The sequence below is a fragment of the Neopelma chrysocephalum genome, unplaced genomic scaffold (assembly GCF_003984885.1).
Source record: "Neopelma chrysocephalum unplaced genomic scaffold, ASM398488v2 Primary Assembly neopelma1_60, whole genome shotgun sequence".
Taxonomy (NCBI): Eukaryota; Metazoa; Chordata; class Aves; order Passeriformes; family Pipridae; genus Neopelma; species Neopelma chrysocephalum.
In genome coordinates, this window is record NW_020897715.1 from 6,319,715 (window position 1) to 6,342,001 (window position 22,287).

A 22,287-nucleotide genomic window follows, 5' to 3' on the forward strand; every position below is an offset into this window, starting at 1 on the left:
ACAGAAAAAAACAAACTCTCTAGAAATATCATATCCCCAGGTGCTTTACTCTTTTAAGGTAACAATAGTGATGCCATTTACTACTTAAAATAATAAAACCAGAAAAACAACTATATAATTTTGACTGATGTTTCACATTAGGGCCAGCCTGAACTCATTTCAGCCTCTCACCTAAGTTCCTCTCTCTCAAGTGTACGAATGGCACTGTATTCTTGGACAAAAAACAGGTAATAGCCATGTTTGCAATTAAATCCATTCACTTATAAATTCTATGGATTTATATTATGAGATTTATCCAACTATCCAATTGCATTTACAGCTTTTCAGGGTTGCACTTGTGCAGCTCAAATTCCTAACTCAGAAGACACTGTTCCCAGTAAACTACAGCTCTCAAGTCATGGGAAAGAGGCAGTAGTGCCCTATGGCACTGTACCCCCACTTTAAAGAAGTTACTATAAAAGTCACTATATAGATCCAGTTTCAGTTCACACCAAGATCATATATTGTTCCCTTAATAGGAGGCCCACAATGAACTATTACAAATAGGCAGCCTGGAAAAGACAATATATACCCTCCTAATAACCATAGATAAGAGAAGTCTTAAAATTTTGAGGCCCTGCATTCTTAGAAGATAAATTCTTTCTTACGTAGCACCCCAAGCACACCACCAGTGTGCCTTCCACTTTTTAATTTTAACAGTACTTAAGAACAAAATAATAATTTGTCTGAAATCTGTTTATTGTGCTTCATGGTATTCACTATTTCTAATAATTAACCTCAGTAAACAAGTTGTATTTTGCCTTGCACAGATGGTTTCAGACATAAGATACAATACTGTTACAGCAAAAGGACAATACTAAAAGGTTTCAAAGATGTGAAAATAAAGTTTTACTGTACAGGCCAATAGTAACAAAAATTAATCAACATTTCAGTACAAAATTGTAGGAAATCTGTGGAAAAAAAAAGGTTTAAGTGCTGAAGGAGAGGTTCTGAACACAAGAGCAGCACTCCTTTACATTTTGGACTGTGTGCAAATGCAGCAATAATACAATACCTGTATTTACAATACAGAGGTAAGAAAACAGCAGATAAAGCTCAGTTCCTACTGTGATAGTCACAGGCCTGCCATCATCTGGTTAAGAACAGGGCTTCTGCTACTCAAGGAAAAGAGTCAGGTGTAGAGTTCATGCACTAATGCTACTCTGCAGCTTATGCTAGTGTTGACAGCTTGTCAATTAAATCATCAACAGTATTCACAAGGAGTTTCGTGTCCTCCTTCTCACTCATCCGATGTTGGCCAATTTTGCGCAGGATGACATCCACGTCTTTGCTCAACACGCGATCAGCAACCTGCATAGAGATCTGCCAAGGGACATCACCATCCTTCATGCCATGAATAAGTCGTAAGGGACATGTTATAGGAATAGGACTATTCAACACACAGTGATTTTCTGCTTCTTTGATAAAGTCATATGTCAAGGAGTAATATCCTTCCTCATTATGCTTTGTTGGAAACTTCCATTCACCTTTTTCTTCTATTTCCTTTTGTGCCTATAAAAAAAGAGAGCAAAGAATAGACAAGACAGATGTTAGGAGTATTTTAGAGTGCCTCTACTTATTTCTGTTCTAAAACTCCTCGAATCATTAGATTTCACCTTGTTTGTTTTCATTAGCAAAGGTGTATTCCTGTTCATCTCAAAGCATCTAAGAAGACTAACCCCCTACCATTCCACAAAAGCTGCTCTGCACATCTCTCCTGCAAATTAATCTAGTTAAAATTCATCAATGAAATTAAGTTTCTCAGCCAGAATCTATCAGAAAAAAAAAAAGATGCATAGACACTGTGAACAGTAAGTCTCCTTGGCTTCAATCAGTTCACTGAACACCAACCAAGGAGAATCCTAGGAAAAGGAATTTTCTGTTGATCAGTCCTTTCAGTATTTGGCACAATTGCTGGACCTAAATACTGTACTTCCAGATTTTCACCTTAGTCCTAAGTAGTAACGCTGACACTACAAAGTGCCTTAGAAAAAAACCAAAAAAATCAGGAAAATATTTTAATTATTCTAAAGCACAAGTTATTTATTGCCATATAACACCTGATTTACTTTCCTAAAGACTGGACATCATTATCATCAAGTAAGAAACTCAGAAAGGCAGTTCCCACTACCTATATCTTACAGTCTTTACAAACACATTAATGTGAAGAATTTCCTTCGTACACACACAACCTATGTCATACTCATCTCATCCAATGTCATGTCAAATACATTAGTAGCCACTTCTCCATCCCTGAAAGCACAAGGATTCAATTTCAATGCAAATATAAGATATTCAATGCTGAAATCTAATGGACTGCTAACAGCAGGGATCTGACTTCACATCCCCTATGGCACAGTAATATAAACACATTTTGGGAGGTGCTCACACTAGTCTCATACTACAATGCACAGTATTTTGCAGACTTTTAGATTAATGTTAATTTTTAACTTACATCCACCACAAACACAGAAAACTTAACTGCAAATCTGCAGGAAAAATACAGTTAGAACAAGAGGGTTTCTTAAACAGTTGATGGATTTTCAGACTGCACAAAAGCCAATCATCAACACTTACCTCAATGGGAAGCCTCTTGAAACTTGTTACGAGGTGGTCTGCGGCTACAGCTACTCCAACCAGAGCAGCTACTTTATCTGGGCGTGCTATTGCAGCATGAAGCATCAGCCATCCACCCATACTGGAGCCCACCAGAATCTGGAAAAAAAATAATAAAAAAGAGAAGAAAATAGAGTGTTTTACAGGGAAAAGGGTGATAAGTTTTTTCTTCTTTTACAAAGTATCAGTTTTCACTTTGTTTAACTACTGAAACCTTGGGCATAATCCTGCTGTCCTTACCCAGGCAGAACTGCTGTCACCTCCAGTGGAAATTTTGCCTGAGTAAGCACCACAAGATCTGGTATTTATTATTCTGTTTGGCATGGTTGGTTATTGCTGTCTGAGACTGAAACACTGAAAACAAAATGAGAGTTGAAACAATTCAGTATCACATCCATACTTCATGTTTCCTTCTTAAAATAAAGGCACATGGGAAAGGCTCAGTGCAGCGAAAGAAGTAAACAAATGCAATTCATAATACAAAATTGTTTTAAACAAAATACTAGGTATTTCTAGATTGAAGGAGATTCCAAGTTTCTCACAGTAATTTCTAAAGTAAGTGAAGAAGTCAAATAATGCTTCTGCTTGACTTTTTTTTTAAAGCTATTTAATCATATGGAGTATCTTAGCTTGTAACCTTCCTGCAAATCCTTCAATTAATGTGTCAGCATGGGACAGCAACACACTTTTTCTTAAGAGGGCTGCACTGCACTGGAACAGTTCCCTGTCCCCTGTCAGGTGGCACCTACATCATGAGGCTTTCTGAGACTCTGGGATGACAGCCCTGCTCTGAGCAGGAGGTTCTAATAAAAAGCTGCCAGGAGGTCCTGCCAACACATGCTTCCGTAATTTTACGATCTACCTGTTTGCAAAAAAGGTTCTACAAATAGGACCTCTCCAATGATTCAGCTTGAAAGTGAGCAAGTGTCAGTTGTTCAGCAGAAGCTACTGTCTGCCAGAGCTATTATGGCATATCTTTGATCAATGTTCTACCTCGAGGGGAAAAAAAGGATTTAAAATAAAATATTACCTGTGGTCCATCTGTAAGTTCATCCAGTATAGACAGAACATCTTTTCTCCACTTCCCAACTGTACACTCCTGAAAGATACCATCTGAACTTCCACATCCTGTATAATCAAATCTGAAAAAGTAACCATCAAAATGAAAGTCATAGTACTGTCTACAGCAACATAGACACTAACTAAACACTACTGTTTAATCAAATTGACAGGGGACAAGATAACACATTTAATATTTTCTTACTTGATCCCGCTTATTACTTAAAAAGAGGTTTAAATACAGCATACCCAACTAAGTGATGCAGCGTTCTCTTATAATTTGATATAATAATATCTTAACTTACAAGAATAGGCAATTTTTCTTACAGACAAAAAAATCCCAAATACTTCAATTTTAAAGGTATTTTTAACATGTACAAACTCTCTTTCAAACACTCTACCCAAATAGGAAAATTTAGGACACTCAGCATTCAGCCTAGTCTATCAAAGGATGGCATCATTGACCACAGGCATGTTCTTCCAAAACTACAGAAGACACAGGGTAACTTAGTCAGACTTGGCAGGTAAGGACCATGCTGACAGTGGTAACTTAAAAAAAGAGAATTCCAGGTCCTTCCTTTTTCATTGCTGTGCCTATATCCTGATTGTAACGTGTAGCACTAGATAGACTATAGAAATTTATTAGAGAGTTTTCTGAATTGCTGTCAGAATACATTCTCTTGATTTACCTCAGTCTACCTACAGACAGAAATCCTAAGTTTGGAAACAGAAGAAAGACTTCGTAGCTTATCTACAGCACAGGACGCATTCCAATCCAAATGCCAGAGTTTACATTTCTCAAGAACAATACTCCGCATGTACCTGACGAAGGAATGACCGAGTGATTTGCAGAAGTCTTCAAGGGCAGTTGCTTTCTCACCATTCATATTTGAATTATAGCCTGGAAGGAAAATAACCCCCGGACTCCTGCCTTTTACTTTATGATAAGCAAGGTTGGGTCGATCAGGTCGAGTAAGAAAGCTGACTGATGACTTCAGCCTGCAAACTAATAAAAAGAGCTATTTAGTAGAATCATCATGATAACCTTGGCAGAAATATTAGGGTTCACGAAATATGGGCACATTATGTGAAAACAAGGTATTTTGGCTCGAGAAGAATAAAGCATCTCCTATATTATTTAATGACTGACAAGTACTGATGAACCTGAAAGGGAAAGCTGACTATGATTCATTCTCAACTTATTAAATGCCAACCATATACAGAGTTCAGTCAGCAATTAGTAAAGTGGTTGACTGAAGACAAACACTAAGATTTCCTAGACTTCATCTGTCCTCACGTTTTATACCATCTTGAATGGATTTAATCACTTCACATGAAATGCTAAGATTTTTTTATCTGCTTATTTTAACTTTTTATTTCACCTTTTTATTTTTTTCTGGACTGGATTTCAAAAAAGTATAATTTTGGAACAAGAGTACGCTATGCAATGTTAAGTTTACAAGTACATGAGGTGACAAATTTTCCATGAAAATTAAAACTGAAGGACAAAACTGCAGCTGTATCAAAATCTGGGACCCACACCATATATGGAGAGGTACAGTGGGGAAGTTCAAAATCAAGAATTGGGAAAGAATGTTGTGACTAAGCTTTTTAACACAATGAACGTAACACAACATTAGCACTGCTCAAAACCAAATGAAATAAGTAACATCCAGCCCTTGTCATGATATCTTCAACAGCTATTCTGCTTAAGTTAAAGGATATTGCCAGGAACACTGAAAAAAAAGAATCATTTTAACACTATGCTATGATAACATCAGCCGTTTTCTCACATAGGAAGCACAGCTACATTTTCTGTAAACAAAGAGCAACACATTAAACACATCCCATAAGAAGAAACAGAATTGACCTCTGTAGAGCTGTGATTTTCTTATGCTTTTTCAAAAGATACCCTATTGCATGGTTTGGTGCATTCTTGCTGGAAAGGTTAAACTATTCCAGGACTTGGATTGTTCTTTATCCAGAATAAAAAAAAGCACTTTGCAACCCTAAGCAGTTTGCAAATATTAAAAAAATGAAAAATAATTTTATGCAAATTCTGTCAAAGAAATCTGCAACACATTATAAGAGTGAGAAGCTTTCCTATGAGCATAAACTTAAAATTATTTTGTTCTGGTTTACTTCAAAATAACAAATGAGACACATTTAGAAAACAAACACTAGGTTGGACTCTGTTATTCACATTAATAAACATCAACCACGCCCCCCCCAAGTTTTCAAGCAAGAAAAGAGGATTAACAAAGGAAATGTTAACTAATTAATAACTATGCTGATCTCAACAGCTGCTACAGTATTTAATCTAACTTTAGCAGGCAATTGTGCCTCTTCTGCGGGTGAGGAACAAGTAATTCATAGAGAGGTGTTATGGAGACTTAATCCACTCTATTATCCCACTCAGCAAGGTAATTTGTTAAATTAAAAGCTTGGTCAAGTCTTCTAAGGCTTTGATATGCTTAATTCTTAGATTAGAAGACTAGTTATTCAGTAGCGGGGTAGAGAAACTACACAACCCGATATAATGTTTCAGGGCTTCCTAGTGGCATAATAACAGGATAAATACTGCAAAACCAGACCCCGACAGTATCACAGTGCTGCCTTGAGTTCTGTTTTGTCACTATCAGAGAGATTACATTCAAGGGGCCTGGGGGGTTCTGTTTGTTGTTAAACTTGCATCTGCGTGAATAAACGTGGGTGCGTAACAGATGCAGGATGCTGCTAGCATTTGGCACTTTCCTAGAGTCTAACAAATTATATCATTTGAACTATAGATCAGAACCATTAAATTTCTCCTCACATAACAGGACAATTCTTTATCCTACTGATGCATAAATTATTATAAAGGAGAATAAATGCCACAGTAAAGGTATTCAGATGCATCCACGCTAAGGCTTTCAGTTTGTGTGTCTCTGTCACTAAATTAGTCACTTCTCTGCCTGCCAGTAACAGAGGAGATACATCAAGAGGTGTTAAATTTAACAGAAAAATAATCAGGAGTACTTTTCTCTCACTTAAACCCTGATAACCATCTCTGAAGTCACTGGTTTTCCTTCCTGCAGCACCCTGGAGGTGTCCTCAAGCTGGTTTGACACTGGGCAGGGTTTAAACTGCAGCTACAAGACACAACCACTGTCTAAGCTATTCCACAAACTGTTCTGCATTTAACAAGCTACTGCACTAGCAGCAATCCTAACCCTAAAGCAACCACCTCAGCCAACCCAAAAGTAAAGCTCACTGGAGCGACAGACAAAACCATAAATAATGGAGTAGCTACCCAGTAATTTCTCCTCCTGATTTCAGTGAAAGACCTTGCTAAGAGCAGGGAAGCATTTCTGAAGGGTGTAAGGTGGTACTCAGTGTTTACAAAACCAAGTTACAGACAGAAGGAGACAGCTATAGGAATACCACAGGACTCTTGCCTGATGCTATGGAATTCTCTTCATATCGGAATCCCTGTGCAATTTTAACTGTGTTATGAACATCAGAAACTGTGACTGAGACCAGTGCTATATGTCAAAACCAAAGAAGTCCTCTGAGCAACTTTGGGAATGTTCCAGCACTGCGATCTACCCACTGCCAACAGGAGCAGAATAACGCAGCTGTGACAGGTAATGGACTAAACCCTCTCCACACCTGGTTTCATGCAATCTCCTGAGCTACAGGAGTAAGGCAGGACCAGCTCTGCCAGCAGGAACTGCTGCTTAGCCGGGTTCCAGAGCACCCAAAGACACACGCAAACAGACACTCTGCTCATGTTATCGTTATAAACCCACAGAAAAAACAGCAGCAAAACCCCACTGTAGTCTTGTTTTAATGCAGCTACAAAACGTGCACCTTTAGTGGCAAGTAAATTTTACTCACTGAGCAGCCTCAGATGAGGTTCATCACCTATTCTGTCAAATTTAAGGCAATGAATAAACTCAACAAGTCAGACAAGCACAGAATCTGGAAGAGCAAGAAGGTGTGGGGGGCATTATGCGTTGTGGCAGAGGACAATCTCACTCAGAAGTGGATGCCAGCAAAGTTTTTCAGGTGCCTGGTGAAGCTTTGCACGCAGGCGCCTTTCACATCCCAGCAAACGAACTGGCACACTGATTCCCGGCTCCTCATAACGCAGAGGGGCAGGAGGAGCTTAGAGCCCCCAAAACACACGCGGGAAAGCAGCTGCCCTGCCCTGCGCACGGAGACACCGAACCGCCCCCGGGCAGGGTTGGCAGGGGGCGGGAAACCCGTCAGGAGCGCCGCCCCCCAGAGGGGAGCGAATTCTAACATGCCCATCCCAACCCCGGAGGACGCGCCCGGGCCGCTCCCGATGGAGACGGCGCTGAAGGAGTGTCACCCCCAGCTGCCCGAGAACCGCCCCGCGGCCAGCACAGCCGGCACCGACCCACATCCTCTGCCCTGCCGCTGACACCCCTTCTCCTCCGAGCTCCCCGGGGCCCTTCCCTTACCCGGGAGCCCCCGGGCCGCGCTCGGCGGCGACAGCGACACCCCCATGGCCGAGGCACCGCGGCCGCCCCGCACCAGCGCCCGCAGCGCTCCCGCCATGGCCGCCATGGCCACCGCCCCGCGCAGGCGCCGCCCCGCCTCCCGCCTGCCCCGGCTGTGAGGCGGGCGGGGATCCGGGCGGTCAGCGCCGGGAAGCGCCTTGGGAAGCACGAAACAGCGTTTTGTCAGCGAGAAAGCACCGAGTGTGCGCTTCCCTAGGTGCGTGTTTCCCTGAGCCAGCGGTGTGCCCTTGTGGCCAGGAAGGCCAGCGGAATCGTGGGGTGCATGAGGGGGAGCACTGCCAGCAGGTCGAGGGAGGTGATCCCGGCCCTCTGCTCAGCCCTGGCGAGGCGGTATCTGCAGTGCTGTGGCCAGTTCTGGCCTCCTGAGGGCAAGAGAGACATGGAGCTCCTGGAGCAGGTCTAGCGGAGGGCAACAAAAAAAATGATTAAGGGACTGCAGCATCTCTGTTACAAGGAAAGGCCGAGGGTGCTGGGCCTGTTGAGCCTCGAGGAGAGACGACTGAGAGAGGACCTCATTAATGTGCATAAATACCTAAAGAGGAGATGTTCGGAGGATGAAGCCAGGCTCTTCTTGGTGATGCCAAGCACTGGGATGAGAGGCAACAGGCAGAAACTGATGCACAGGAGTTCCACCTGAACATGAGGATGAACTTTACTGTGCAGGTGACCACACGCTGGAGCAGATTGTCCAGAGAGGGTGTGGTGTCTCCCTGATTGGAGACATGCAGGAACTGTCTGTACACAATCCTGTGCCATTTGCTCTGGGATGGCCCTGCTTGAGCAGGAAGGTTGGACCAGATGATCCACTGTGGTCCCTTCCAACATCACCCATTCTCTGATCCTGTGTGTGTTCTGGAGAGGGCACCCTCCTCGAGGGCTTCTGTATCAGGCAGGGCTGGATGCACCTGTACCTCAGGTTGCCTCTCTGTATGTAGGTATAATCTGTTAGGGTTCTGTATCTGTTAGGAAACATTTTGTAATTACATATACATATATATATATGTATAAAAAGTCTTATACTAATTACCTGCCCCTTATAGACAGCCAGAAAGGGCATTTGAAATGCCAGCTTCCCTCCCTCAGTCACCTCTCCAGCACTATCGGTGGGTGGCTGTTTGTCAGCCTGCAGGGCCCCCGAACAGGTTCACACCTCCTCACCTTCTCTCCTCTGCCTTGGCTGTATGGGCATGGTAGCCAAAAGAAGGTCTTTCTTCATCATACCCTTTTACATACAGCCTGTGGCAGACACCCAGAAAGGAAGAAAGCAATCATAGAATTGCTGAATCATTTAGGTTGGAAAAGATCTCCAAGATTGAGTCCAACCAGCCAGGCCAGCACCTGTAGGTCATGGGACACAGCAGCTGAGGTTTTTAAAATGCAGCCTACACAGTTTGCAATTGCCCAAGATCCTTCAGGGTAAGCAGGGGCTTGACTCCCATGGGAGTTAAGCTTGGAGAGCTTGAAGACTGATAATAAAGGATGGTGCCTACCACCATGCTTTGCTTACAGTGTCCTGATGTCCACCACTACAAAGTCCATCACACTTCACGATGATGACTGCAAACAGAAATGAAATAAATCATAAGAATAAAAAAAGGAATAAATAATAAACTGCATGGACTTCCCCAACAAGCTAATAATTCCTGCAATTCAAGTCATGTCTAAGTCAAATACTGTGAAAACTAGGAAACCTCAAACTTGAGCAATTTCTGGTTGCAGATTAACAAAAAAATTGTCTCTATCCAAGTCTGGTGATAAATTTTTCAGACTCAAAAAAAATTAAAAAGGTAGTATAATACATACATGCAATAAACAGACTATGCTCCTAATTTCACTGCCATCTGAAAGATTATTTTGCAGAGCTCTTTTATGGGGAAACACAGGGAACAGCTCAATTAAGCATTACTATGAAACATATTATTGCTTGCACAACTGTATATGACAATTTAATAGACAAGCAGAAATGTCTTAAGATAAAGCAGCAAGAAAACATTTGAAACAAGTGTATTTTTAAAAATGTTTATTGAAATGCCTTCATTGCATCATGCAGGATACAAAAATTATTATTAGAAAACCTTTATAACCATACTTAGGAGTAAAATCAAGATACATCAGGGAAAAATAATAATTGTATAAACAAAACCAGTTTATTTCTGATAGTGTTTTAAATCCTAGATTACAGGCTGTGATCTGCACAGATGATAACAATTATCTTGTGATAACAGTCCCTTCTTTCATGAGTCAAGTCAAAACTGATGTTTGTCATGCTAGAGCAACCACATCACCTGTGTATACCAGAAAAAATTCCACCCACTCATTAGATATAGGGTTTAAAAAATATAAAAAAAATATTCTGCCAGGATACTTCTATTCTGCTTTCAGTTTGTTCCATCAAAAGCCATTAACTTTTCCTCAAGAAAAAAAGAAGGCTAATGTGCTTTCTTCTAGTACACAAACCACAGAGCACGTAAGTTTCGATTACAGAAACTGAACCTCTTTAAAGTCATAATATAAAAGACTTTCTTGAAGTTCAGTTCAATTAAATAATTTACATTTTTGCAATATTAGTCAAGGACTTGGAAGCGATTTTATAATGGGAGACCCCTGCACCCTCAGTGTTTTTGTTGTTTGAGGACTCTCGGTCCCTGCTACTTAAAAATTTCAGGGTTTTTATTCATATAGCTTAGTGTAAACTCTTAGAACTTGTCTCTCTCTTTTTATTCTATTTGACAGCATTATTATGTGCAGATATACATTAAACAAATACAACAAACCTACTCTCTGGGGCTGAGAACCTGGCTCCAAAGAATTTAGGTAGATAGAGATTGTGGTCCTGGCTTCAAGGTGGGCAATGTCTGAGAGATTTCAGTAGAGGGTTCACTTGGCACAGAGTAAGATCAGAACCACACTGGGACCTTACTACATAAAAGAAAATTGCTGTAGGGTCCAGAATCAGCTCATTCTATTCAACAGTGAAGATTAAAAAAACCGCTCCTTACGAGGAAGTGAATACATGTGTTTCATTTAACATCCTTGTGGAAAACAATTGCATCTTTATAAGGCTATCCTTCTCTTTTTTTGTCAAGCTCCATAGATGCAGACTTTAAACATACAGTTGGTGCCTCTGAGTGCTCAAACACGCAGAATATCATAACAATTTAATTACATTAAAAGTCGTGAAGGAATTTGGCACTGTCCCCTTACAGGAAGTTAGGTAGGACTAACAATATGAAGACGTTATGATACTGGAATCTTATAACTCTTTGGCTCTGTTGTGACACTTAACTACTAAGGCAAGAACTGTGTGTACCTTAGCGTTGCCTTTTTTGTTTGTATTTTTATAAAATACTTGATTAAAACTTTTAAAAAAATCACCTAATCATCTATAAATGTCAAATGCTGCATATTAAAATATATGCTTATTACACCTTTTTTTGTTCCAGTACTAGAATTTTTGCATACTGATGACAACACACACATTTGTAAACAGTTCAGTAAGAGTTTACGAAGACATTCTCCATATAAGAGAATTTGCAGAAACTTGTCGCTGAATCAAGATGCCGTAATGAAAATTGCCTGATTATCCGTTTTGGAGCACTATGATTCTCTCAACAGCTTTAGCTCTTTTGTTCCTATAAATATCAACTAAAACAGCTACCACCCCCACCCCCCCTTTTCAATGCATTTGTAAACCCCTCTCAGTCTGAGGTTTTGGGTGCACATCATAAGGAGGACATTTCAGGGTACTCACTGGCTTTTCAGCTTTCACTACATATGGCTAACTTCATTCGTTATGTTATTGCAATATGCCCTACTGCTCCCCTGTTATTACAACATGAAGTGGGTGTAGCCTTCCGCGCCTGTGACAATGACATCCATCCATATCCTCATGGCTTCTGGAGAAGGAGCAACCATATAGTATATGCGGTCATGGGTCTTAACGCTGAAAGTGAGCAACGGGTTGGGACTCTAAAATAGAACAGAAAGAGGGATATCAGAAAGAATGAAATCAAAGCCATTTATTGGTACCAGAAGCGAAATTGCTTACAGGGATATACATGAATAGGGTTAAGAAGATGATAAAACGCAAAATGCTGTACCACTGCATCTTACCGTGCAGCAGATGTGTTTAAAGTGTTTGTATTCACCATAAACACTTTTTACAGCGTGTTTCCAATAGACTTTTACACAGCAATACAGGGTTCTACATTGTTGTTTCATGCCCAAATAACTAAACTCCGCCCCCCACTGTCCAGTGGCTTTCACAAATCCGTTGAGCCACACACAACTCCCCTAAATTACAGATGAGAGGCAGGGGATGCCAGCTAACTCCCTCCCGGGGACAGAGGCATCCCTTGATTTGCCTAAGCCACTGATTTCAGTGGTCCTGCCACTGGACTAAGGAACTCCTTGCAGCAAATCCCACTTTCCAGGTAGACACTTTTATCTCTGCTTTCATCAGTATTAAAAAACCCCCCAGTGTTAATCACTGATTAGCTTCCTCTTCCTTTTCCTCCACTCCAGTTTTTCTTTTTTTTTTAAATGTTTGTTTTGTTTTTTTGTTGGTGCTTTTTTTCCCCCCAAATAATGTCAACTCTCCCTTTGACTTCACAGCAGTTACCATACTCTGGGTATTGCTCTATGATATGTAGTTAAAACAGCAATAACAAAGTTTACCTTATATGCATTTTTTAGATGATCATAATAGACTTCTTCAATAGCTTGAAAATATATTACACCTTTTAATTTAGTTTCGTGTTTGTCTAAAATAGAAAAGAGAGAATAGAATGACTTGAGAACTTAAATAAACAGTACTTTAAGAAACAAAATCTTAATTTCATTTCCATATGTGTTCAGCTGATAAATAACTGGCTCAATAGTCCTGCTTGTAAAATCCCACAGAAACCTTCAACCTTTGTTATTAGTTTGTCGGGTTTTTTGAGAAATGCATTTTTGATTTTACTATGTTTTCTTTTCCACCTGGTTTCAAAGGAAAAAAGATTCTGCAATTTGCTCCTCTATTTGCAAGTAACTCCTTCACTGAGGTGCCTAAACATTATGGTTGGTATTAGCCCACAGAAGGACAGATGTCTCTCAGGTACATCCAGTCTTCCAACTGCATGAAAGCTAGCCAGACTTCACACAGCTTGCAGGTTAAGACTTCCAGTTTGCCTTCAAAGGAAAAGTGTTATGATAAGCAAATTTTCAATACAATCTGATGGCAAAACCTTTACATTAGAACATCCTTTGTGCTTGGACTTTTTAAAAAAAGGCTTCTTCATACTTATAATAATCTCCCTCAGTCTCAAGCTAATGTTTATTATTCAAATGTGGGGTTAGCAGATTGTAAGCAAGTTTCTATGGGTTCTGACAAATGGAAAAGTTTACAGGAGGTTGAAAGTTCTGGGGCAGCAGGTCCAGCATCATAATCATCTGTGCTCTCCTACGCTGACACCCAAGGTAAGAGCCAAATTAATTACACACAGTTTGCTCCTATTGCAAAAGGGAACTCGCCATTTGCTTCAGAGTGTCTGAAATAGGAATGCCTGAATGGATAGTTTTCTAGGGAGGCAGCTAACAAGGAGTTAAGTTGTTATCCAGTTGTTTTACTATGTACCAATATCCCATTGCAGCAAAGCTGAAATACAGGCAGGGAATTTTTTCACTCGAGTTTTGATACTTACAACGGAGACACGGTTGACTTAATCTCCCTTTAAAGGCAATGGAAAGAAGCAGACACTTGCAGGGGGTCAATTCTAAACTATTTCAGACATTATCTCATATTGCCTTTTGTTCCATCATTCCCTAGTGAATCATTAGGGCAGGGAGGGTACAGACTGGGAATTTAACATCTTACCAGTCTCAAATATAACGTTTCACAAGAAAAAGGAGCACGACAGATCAGCATCTACCCTGCATTTTCCTGCTGTGGGATAAGAAATTGTTAAGAAGGATCACAACTACATGTGACAGTGAAGGGCAAACTTCCTCCCGCTCCCAGTACAGTTGTATTAGGGGAGTATACTGCTTTCTGACCTCAAGTTATAGTATCACCTTAACACTGAACAGTCATCTTTATCATCTTTATCACTGAACAGAACATCTTTATCAGTCCCTTGAGAGATCCTGCTGTCATTCTGAACACTCACAGCACTCAGCTTACATCCTATCGGTAGCTGCAGGCAGTTTTGAAAGCTACATATGGTGGCAAAATGAAATCCCAGAGAGCAAACGATACAGTGTTGGGAATCTCTCTGCCAGCCCCCAGAGGACCAGGAGAAGTACTGAGGTATCAGATGATGAGATTATAGCACAGATTATACTCAACTAAACGCAATACTACACAAAGTATACTGTCTGTGCAGTACAAGCAAACAGTGGATCCACTCTCCTTTCAAGCCTCACCTGGGAACTTGGTTACAAGATTATTTCAGGCACCCACAAGCTCCCACCACAACAGTCTACAGAGTTCCCTGTGTTCCTCAGGTCAGAAAGTGCAGATGCTTCAGTCACCGCACTAAATTGTCAGAGTTTAGTGCACTTTGTTGAGTGCACTTGCAGAACTATAGCAATGTACCAGTATATTCACTTAGTGTTGAAATACTCTGAGTTTACAGCATCAATATTTATTTTGTAAATCTACTATGTATTTAAAGATCTAGACAGATCCTCACTCATACAAGCAGTGGCATTTTAGTGCAGCTAGTACAGAATTCTCATAAAACTATTCTTCTGGGCTGAAGTCCTTCAGCCCTTATAAAAAGTTTTCTTTTGTAATTGAAATTAAATTATGGCAACTGTACTGCAGTCAAAACTGATACTGTTAACTGTTAACATAACTACTAAAAAAGAAAAAAAAAGAGATCAGTAGCACATGGAAACACTATGTCAAAGACCTTGCTAACCAATAAAAAACAGATGTTAAGAACAAAATAAAAAATGTTTGTCACGTTCTTCATAGTATTACTGCAAACTAGTAAGAAATATTCAGTGGGAATGTAATGAATGAATATAATGAATTCAAATATATATTTTAAAAGAGACAGACAGAGAGCAATGCATAACCCTACCATCAATTTTAAGTTCCTTATGAGCTGCTAGAAAGCAGTAATGTCATAAAAATAAATGAAAGTGTTTGGATAGGTTTTGTACTTTATGTTTTCTTCTGCTTTTTAGCAATGACTATCCTACATATGCCCAGGTCTGGCCTCTCTTAACAATAAATATTCAGAACACAATGTCATTTTTCTGGCTTTCTCTGAAACTTCAAAGTCAAACCATGTGCAAAGCAATTGGAGAAACATGTATGTTCCTAAATTCCAAATTTCTGGGTTTACCCCACGATAACAAAGCAATGTACTGTTTATAATGTTTCCAGGTATTGTAGAGCACAACTTAGTGTATAGAAACCTCTTTAGAGTATTGCATGTTCATCTGAAATTCCTTAGACTCTCAAAATAAAGCAAACTCAAAAGTCTACTTCTGTATATTTAATTTCCTGAAAGTCTTTTCAGCACATCAAGCAATAGGACTACAGAAGCATTCCAATCAATTCTCACAGTAAGTATAATAAACTATATTCTTGTATGAAGGGTACAAGAAATCATTCTGTCATTGTAATATTTAAAAATAAATTATGTGGAGCCATTATTCTGTGTACTTAGAACTTGATCATCTTCCATTTTTTTCTTGCCTATCTGCATGTCTTCCTTTTTTTCGCCTGCTCAGTTCTGCCTTACCTGACATTCGGATTGAACACTGTAGGGAAGGGATTGCATGAGCTCTAAGTAGATGTGTAAAACACCACATGAAATGGAAATGTTTTATCTGGACTCCCTACATTCATAACACAGCTGAGGTTGATAGGAAAACAGAGAGACAGATGTACCCTAGCAGTGATTCTGCAACCTACCTGCGTAGTAACTAAAAGTTCTCTTGTTTCTGTCGAAAACAAACCATCGTTTTTTCCACGTTTTAATTTTTCCTCCCATTTTAATCAGAAAGCCTCGGCAGGTCTTCTCTGTGAGGGAGATGTGGTAACAGGTCTCGATGTTGTGCCCAGCTGTTTCGATGTGACTACGTAGGTCAAAGTCTTCCTTTCTAACGGGCAAATAGCGAGTCAAAGGACGGGCCTACAGGAAAGAAAAGAAATCATATTATTTTTTTAGAGAAGTCTTAACTTCTCCTTCACTTTTGCTGCTGCGAGGACATAAATGCAAACTGCTCGTAGACTCTAAGCATGATTATAAGAAAAATAAAGAGTTTTTTGCTGCAGCCCTAATTTTCTTTAAAAGAAAAATGCTTTAAACTTTTAACTTTACAGTGTTGGAGAACTTTATAAAAGCCAGGTAGAGCATGGTAGTTTCTTGAAATCATCAGCTGATAAGCTGGTAAACACAGCATAGAAAGGTTGTTTTAGAATTAAGATGCTAATTGAATTTAAAGGTGTGTTGCTGCTTTAGATGAAGTCCAAGAACTTCACTTCTATGATGTTAAGTAAATCCTTTATTTCTCTGGGCTAAATACTCATTGCACGTATCTCACTCTTTAATATTTCACTGCTACAGGTATTTTCATGCAAAGTCTAATACAAATAATAAGAACTCGATATTACACGAAAAATTAACAATGGGAGTGAACTGTAATCACTAGTTAGTTTCAGAGATTACAGTGAACAAAATAGAATTATTTTCTTCTGAATGAATGAAATATGATATCTAGTTCACAATCAGCAACATGGTATAGAGAGATGAAACGCATCCCTCTGCAAGAGTCAGCAAAGCAGTGCAGGAGATGGTGCCTCATTTCTGACTGCACATCAAGCCTGGATAGTGTCAGTTGGGAGAACAAGCAGGAGGAGATAGTAATTTGGGATCTATGCCAGCTGAGGGAATATGGTTGTTTTCTGTGTCTGGAGGGCGTATGCATAACCACCTCTGCTCATTTTAAACATAAAAGAGACTTGTCTCCCAGGGCTCCTGCTGCAGTCAAGGCAGAAAGAGGCTACTTTGGAACAGAAGCTGATTTTAGGCACTTTGAATTATCTGTGAAAGGAGCATCTCCCTCTCTCTCTTCCCCTGGACACCAGATAAGTCAGTGACCTGGAGAAACTAATCTGCTCCTTCTTCATTCCTAAAGTTAGCCTGTTAAATCCCACTGTGACTCTCAAATTGAAGGGACTTTCCCTCATTGCATTCTTAAGAACCTCTTGACGCAATGGGAGCTGTGTTGCCCGCAAGAACTCTTAGCACCCTTCTAAAATTATGCAGTCCTGTATGATACAAGCTGGCACCAGCTTTGGCAAGTGCAAAGGTGGAGTTCCTTCCTCTAGCTTATGTTTCTAAGTGTCAAAAACGGCTGGAAAAAAAATTGGGTCTCACTCTACAAAGGAAAAAAAAAGTTAGCAAAAAAATTGTAGTCATTTCTGACAGATATGTTTTGTCTTCCTGCCAACTCGGTCTTCAGCGCCTCTGCCAACTCTGCTAATCAGCAGTAACTAATAGGGCATTCTATTTACAACACATGCACACTGTAATTGGGGATAAAGATATCAGCATTGCATTGTTGTTTATGTCCTACTTGAGTTGTCATCAAAATTTCTTAGCAAAAAAGGCCATCAAGTAAGTAAAATTTAGTATCTGTACTTACATCTTATATTAAAACAAAGGAATGTATCTATTTAACTAGAAACAGCTGGTTAAATACCAGCAAAGGTAGCACAGATAAAACCAGAAAGATGTTCAAATATGATATAGAAACTTCTGCACTCAAATACATCTATTATGGTGGAGACATTTTCTTGCTCTAGTATACTAACAATGACTGCTTATTCTATTTGCTGTACCTTATAGATATTATTAGTTTTGGCAGAATAAACAAATAGGTAAGACCTCTAAGCCTAAAGAAAGCTCAAGATGCCTCTAAATCCTAAAGAGAAGCAAAAACATATAAGAGGTAACACTTTTTTAAATTCAGTAGTGTTTCTCATGTATAGTTTCAGTAACTTTAGAAAAAATACTGTTTCCTCTCTACGGTAGATATGGAGCTGGAAAAGATTCTTTATGTTTTTCTTGTGGGTTTGTTTTGTTTTGTAGGTGTTTTTGTTTGGTTTGTTTTTTGGTGTTATTTTGTTTTGTTTTTTGTTAACTATTTGGAAGCAATGATTCACATTCCAAGGTATTTAATGTATTAAAAGAAAAAACAAAACAAAACAAACCCCACAAACCCCACACCAATGATTTACAAAATTAACGAACTCACACATTTCTGTTGCTCTGGCTAAAAAAAAAATCTGCTCTGCCCCTCTTCAGTAACAAACCTTATAGGATTAATATTTATACTTTATATGTAAGATGCTAAATAGATATCTATGCTATTATTTAATTTTAAATGAATACTTGGGCATCTAAGGCTCCAAGAGCCCAAACATACTTTTAGCAAAACAGTTGTACCTCAGAAATACTAAATCCATCTGCTCAGCTGAAAGCTGTTCTGTTTATCACTGGCAGAAATACACTTAGTCCTTTCTGTATATCAAGGGGAAGTCTTGCACTTCAAAACTATTTCACATCAACACATCTCACCTGTGCTCTTTGTTTCTCACGTATTTTGACTTCCTTTTCAATTAGTTTTTGCCTCTGGCTGGTTTCTTCCTCCAATCTTTTCTCCAGTTGCTCTCTGCGGCGTTTTTCTTCTTCCAGAGCTCGTTTTTTAGCTTCCATCTCCCGTTCCTAAATACCACAGCACACGCAGAACTTCAGTTACATGTGAAACTTATAGTTGGTAATGCAATTTCTAAACTAGGGCTAAGTACCTTTTTGCCTCTTAAGTAGGATGACCTAGCTTCTTATGGGTTTTTGCCATCAACTCGCCCACTGAGACAGCAGATATTGCATATGGGCTCAAAGGTATAGTGTGAGGGTGAAACCAGGAAGAGAGAGGTAATGTTTAAGTGTTTATTAGGTGTAAACTATTCAGGGTTCAGTGTTGCATTTAGGAGGATATTATCTAAACTAACTAGTCTTAGTTTTACTCAGAGTTATGCTTACCCTGGTCTCAAGCAGCCTAGTCTTTTCAGCATGTGCTTGTTTCAGAAGTCTCTCCATCTCTTCTATTCTTGCAACGTTTGAAGTGCTAGCACTGCACAAAAAAATCCCAAACAAACAAACAAACAAATAAAAAAGAAGCCCAGAGTTATTTAAAGGCATACTTGGTATTTAAAGAAGTATTTTTCAGTCCAACATTGGACAGTTTAAGAATGGAGTTGATAGTTTCTGATCCAATTCAGTGCAATAGCCACTAACAAAAAAAAAAGATGTACTACTGTTTGGCACATTGATGAATGACTACAGTTCTGTTTCTTCTGTACCCTGAGCACTGACAAATGTTATGCATTTCCAGGAAAAAAATGTCTCTCTCACCTTAAACATGGTAAAATATAATTTAAGTATTTTAAATATGTCAGAACAAAGCATCATAAATTGTCTTCCCTTACAGTCTGATGTGGCTAGAAAATATTGTCAAACACCATCTAAAACAATTTAAATAATTTTGCTTAAGGGAAGTTTTGTCAAGGAAAATTATCTGCCTATCTTCCAAATTTTATCCACAAAATCAGCCCACACTTTTTTCTTCCCTCACCAAAATCTGCCTTGTGAGAAACTGAAAGATCTGTTGTACTGGGTCCTTTTCTGGTTTTTCAGTTGGTTTTGTTTATTGGTTTGGTTTCTTCCAGCGTTGGCTGGAATCTTACAAAGAACCAGCACGAGGCAGAGGGACAAACAGCATCAGTGAAATTCAGCAGCCATTGGGGCTCCCCCATCCTGGGCTGGAGATTGCGTGTACCAAATGGCCCTGATGTAGCTCAGACACACCCCATCCTCCTCCAGAATGCTCAGAGCAACAAGTCTCAGAGACACAGATCTCATACCACTGCCACATTAGATCACTGCATTGATAGAGTTAATTCCCAGCCTATCTCCAGCTATCAGAAACTGGCTGACTGTATCTATTTAAAACAGAAATGCTCGAAACTTGAGTCCTAATGTTTTTACTTTAAAAAAACCAAACCCAACACCAACCAACCCAAAAAAGCCCAAACAAAGAAGCCAGCAGAATGAATGCCACTGGTATTTTATGAAGCACTTAACATTGCAGTGATAAAGACTACAAGGGGAAATCAGGGGGCTTCCCTGTTACAGGAAACAGATGCTGTACAAAACACAACATGCTAGCCAAAAAAAGCTGTCCTTGTGTTCACAAGGGATTCATAATGCTGTGACAAGGCTGTACTTAATTATCAGCCTCCACTTCTGCTTGTGAAACTGCTGGGGCAAGACTGTGAGGAGGAATGAAAGCACTACCATACTATCAGAAATGAAAACCAGACTGTCAGAAGAAAATTGTTTGCACACAATTTTGAGACTTGGCTGGACTTTTAACACAGATCGAGGATGTTCCTTTGATCTGAGGAGTGGTGTCTGAGGATGAGAAAAGCAGTCAAGGGCTCTAAACCTTTCTGTGTAATCTCTTCGTTTTTACTGACACAGAAGAGGGAGAGGGCAGAAAAGACTCCTGGAGGAGTCCTAAGTGTTTCATCTTAAGCATCTAGTAAGTTAACATGCTGGACTTATGGAACAAGTGTACATCACCGACAGCATATGTCTTTGAGAAATTTCCTATCGGAGGAAATTCCTTTCCTATAGTGACTAGGGGAGGAAGCACTGTAAGGATATCTCTGTAAGCTTCAACATTATCACTTAACCTTTCCCTATTTTTATTTTGCATCTTCAGATAAACAGGTGAGATGTAGTTAAACCTGATTATGAGATGCTACACAGATATTATGCCTGTCTAATGATCTTCTATTTTCTTAACCAGTTAGCAGCATTCACGCTACCATAGTATCAACGTGTGCATATTCTCTTTTTTCATTATGACCCTGTGACATTACAAGACCAAAAAGAAAGATGGTTTACCTGGAAATGTTATCTGGTGAGCATGCTGATATGCTTGTCTCCATACTGTCAGAACTGTCTAAGCTTAATGTATCGAAGGCATGGTCCTTGTAACTACGGTCTGGGTAATGGAAACTATTCAAATACACATTGGATTCGGATGCTGTTCTGCTGTAGAATTCAGGAGACTTCTGCCTTTGGTTTTCACAGATGCGCTGATGGTTATACCCTATAAAGGACAGAGAAAACCTTTGTTTTACACAAAAATTTTGTGACTGGAACGTAACTTGTTAGCAGCACAAGCATTTTGAACATCACCTCAGTCTTAACTGCACTGTGACCAAGGTGCTACAATATTACAGTTAATTTCACAAGTTAATCATAACTGCAATAAAAGCTTTAAATACCTGTTTTAATCTACAGTGTATGCAAATATATGCAGATTAGTATACAGCTGACTTTTCAATAAATATTCTTCTATGTGTATGATGAAAATCTAATTTGAACGAATAACATTTTCATTTTAAAATGAAAATGAGGCCTAATCTGGAAAGTAAGGCATTTAAACTCAGGGATCTAGGAGAACTGACACTGATTAAATTAGGCAAAAAAAAAAGGGTCTTGAGTACTTGTCTGATTGATTTTATTGAATGTGAGTTATTTTTTGTCTATTTGGGAAACTTTGCCTTCTGTTAACTGCAAGTTGAAGTTTTAGTTTCAGCTGAAATAATACAGGCTGCTTGTCACATCACTGTAGTTACTAGTGTAGAGGTACTTTCCTGGAGTTTTGAAACTGCAGTTCACCCTACATGACTGAAGCAGATCCTTATAGCTCAGTGACTGTAAAGAAAAATCAGGTTTATGCAATGGTTACATTCTTTATCCACACAATCATGATTTTTCCACAAAATCATTTTTTCTGAAAAGTCATACTTCTTGAACACAGGGAATTTTATTTGGCTATGTGTCCTTTGAAAATATTTCTTCAGAATTATTTTTATCTCATGTCTCCATTTCTCTTTCAATATATTGCAGCAGTATTTATACAGACTTACAGAGAGGTTGTTGAGCTTGCCTGATGAAGAGGA

General features: G+C 39.3%; 2 protein-coding genes across 9 annotated transcripts in view; both read right to left on the bottom strand.

The window, feature by feature from the left end:
- Positions 1-478: 478 nt before the first annotated feature.
- On the bottom strand, positions 479-8,287 carry ABHD10 (abhydrolase domain containing 10). Its single transcript, XM_027680958.1, has 5 exons — positions 8,184-8,287; positions 4,537-4,720; positions 3,686-3,797; positions 2,617-2,754; positions 479-1,551 (listed from the first exon to the last, which is right to left on the bottom strand). The coding sequence occupies exons 1-5, from the start codon at positions 8,278-8,280 to the stop codon at positions 1,210-1,212; spliced, it is 873 nt and encodes a 290-aa protein (XP_027536759.1). The 5' UTR covers positions 8,281-8,287; the 3' UTR covers positions 479-1,209.
- Positions 8,288-10,246: 1,959 nt separating this feature from the next.
- Positions 10,247-22,287, bottom strand: part of PHLDB2 (pleckstrin homology like domain family B member 2) — an 81,764-nt gene continuing 69,723 nt past the window's right edge. For 5 of the 8 annotated variants that reach the window (XM_027680957.1, XM_027680956.1, XM_027680952.1 and 2 more), the window contains 6 exons: positions 21,221-21,428; positions 19,292-19,382; positions 18,827-18,973; positions 16,156-16,375; positions 12,921-13,006; positions 10,247-12,212 (listed from right to left, as the gene is read on the bottom strand). In XM_027680957.1, the coding sequence (XP_027536758.1) occupies positions 12,072-12,212; positions 12,921-13,006; positions 16,156-16,375; positions 18,827-18,973; positions 19,292-19,382; positions 21,221-21,428 (893 nt within the window). In that variant the 3' untranslated portion in view covers positions 10,247-12,071. The remainder of the gene's footprint in view (positions 12,213-12,920; positions 13,007-16,155; positions 16,376-18,826; positions 18,974-19,291; positions 19,383-21,220; positions 21,429-22,287) is intronic. The other 3 variants (XM_027680950.1, XM_027680954.1, XM_027680953.1) reach the window with 1 other exon arrangement.